Source organism: Stegastes partitus, unplaced genomic scaffold, assembly GCF_000690725.1.
Source record: "Stegastes partitus isolate 25-593 unplaced genomic scaffold, Stegastes_partitus-1.0.2 Scaffold469, whole genome shotgun sequence".
Classification (NCBI taxonomy): domain Eukaryota; kingdom Metazoa; phylum Chordata; class Actinopteri; family Pomacentridae; genus Stegastes; species Stegastes partitus.
The window spans coordinates 444,064-445,578 of NW_007578200.1; the positions used below are offsets into that span (position 1 = coordinate 444,064).

At 47.9% G+C, this 1,515-nt stretch overlaps 1 protein-coding gene across 1 annotated transcript in view; it reads left to right on the plus strand.

Moving 5' to 3' along the window:
* Positions 1–979, plus strand: part of ccdc74b (coiled-coil domain containing 74B) — a 3,964-nt gene extending 2,985 nt beyond the window's left edge. Inside the window, exons 4-7 of the mRNA XM_008286779.1 lie at positions 68–266; positions 354–454; positions 550–609; positions 764–979. Of these exons, the coding sequence (XP_008285001.1) occupies positions 68–266; positions 354–454; positions 550–609; positions 764–890 (487 nt within the window). The 3' untranslated portion in view covers positions 891–979. The remainder of the gene's footprint in view (positions 1–67; positions 267–353; positions 455–549; positions 610–763) is intronic.
* The last annotated feature ends 536 nt before the right edge of the window (positions 980–1,515 follow it).

Sequence of the window (1,515 nt, forward strand, 5' to 3'; positions counted from 1 at the left end):
TTGTACCTGCTGTTGTGAACGTGCTGCTTGTGGTCGTGCATTTAATTGAACTGATCTCTTTGAGAAGCATCGGCGAAGGCGGCGACATCGTGGGCTCGGCCAGGCAGCAGGACCACGGCGCAGACGTGAAGGGACGCCTCATCACCTCGCTGCAGCCGCTACGAATCCACAGCAGCCCCTCACATCCGCCTCGAGCTCCCACGCTGCAGGAGTGTGAGGTCATCATCCGGCAGCTTTACAACGCCAACAGCTTACAGTCTCAGGAGGTAGGTGCCCATCATGTTCTGTCCAGTTTGGTTGAGTCCAAAATATACGTCTGAGCTTTGCTTGAAGTGCAGCTCTGTGTCGTCTAGATCCTACGAGTGAAGGCGCTGCTGAGAGACATCGTCCTGAGCAAGAAGATCACCCCAGAAAACTACATCCTGACCAAGGCCTACCTCCTCGACGGGACTCAGTAAAGCGACATCTTCATCTTCATCTTCAGCATCATCAGCATATGATGTCCTCATGAAAAGCAGTTGTGATAAAAACTTCTCCTTTTTTTTCCAGCAAATCTTTAGAAGAAAAGAAATTTCCAAAACTTGGTCTTCAATCATTTCCAGATAAAATGTGAGTCTCTCTTCAAATTTGTTTGTGTGCGACAGGAAGCTCAAACCTCCGTATTATTAAAGCCCAAAGCTGCATTTTTTTTTTAACCAAGACAGACGTTTTCGTGTCAGAAAGCCAGACCAGTCAGCCGTCTAATCCTCCTGTCCTTGCCCAGGTCTGCAGCCTCCCAGTCTGGACTCGTCCTCCCGGCCCTCAAGCAGAGCCTCGGCTCCACCGTCGCAGACAGACAGAGGAGGACGCGAGCTGTGCAGAGAGACCGGTTTAAAAGGACAGTGCACTGACGGGACCAGAGCTACCGCGGCGTGGAGCTTCTAACGGTCTGAACAGCCTCGGGACGCAAATTAAATAAATTCTCAGTGATGGAGATCGATTTGAAAGTATTTCTGATCCATATTTTGATGTTTTATGTTTAAAATAAAAACACTAATTGACATTTTGACAGTATCCACAGTAGGAGAAGCACAGACTGAATTAAAAAAGATCAATCAGTTCTAATAAGTGTCCCAGTAAACCAGCATGTGGACAGATAGCAGCAGGAGTGAGACTCTGAGTGAGATGCAGCTGTTAGGACGCATCAGCACGTCTGCTCTGAAGAACGTTTATGAAGATAATACAAAAGACATCTAACAAATATAGAATTATACAGCGAAAAGCTTTAAAATCTGCACATTAAAAGAAGAATTCCAGCTTTGAACTGGAAGTCGTTTTTATTTATTTACATGTTTATCGAGCTGCAAGGTGGATCAGTGGTTAGCACCATCGCCTCAAAGCTAGAAGGTCGCCGGTTAGCGTCCCGGTGAGGACACTCGGGATCTTCCTGCGTGGAGTCTCCATGTTCTCCCCGTGCAGCGTGGGTTCTCTCCGGGTTCTCCGGCTTCCTCCCACAGTCCAGAAACATGCTGAGGT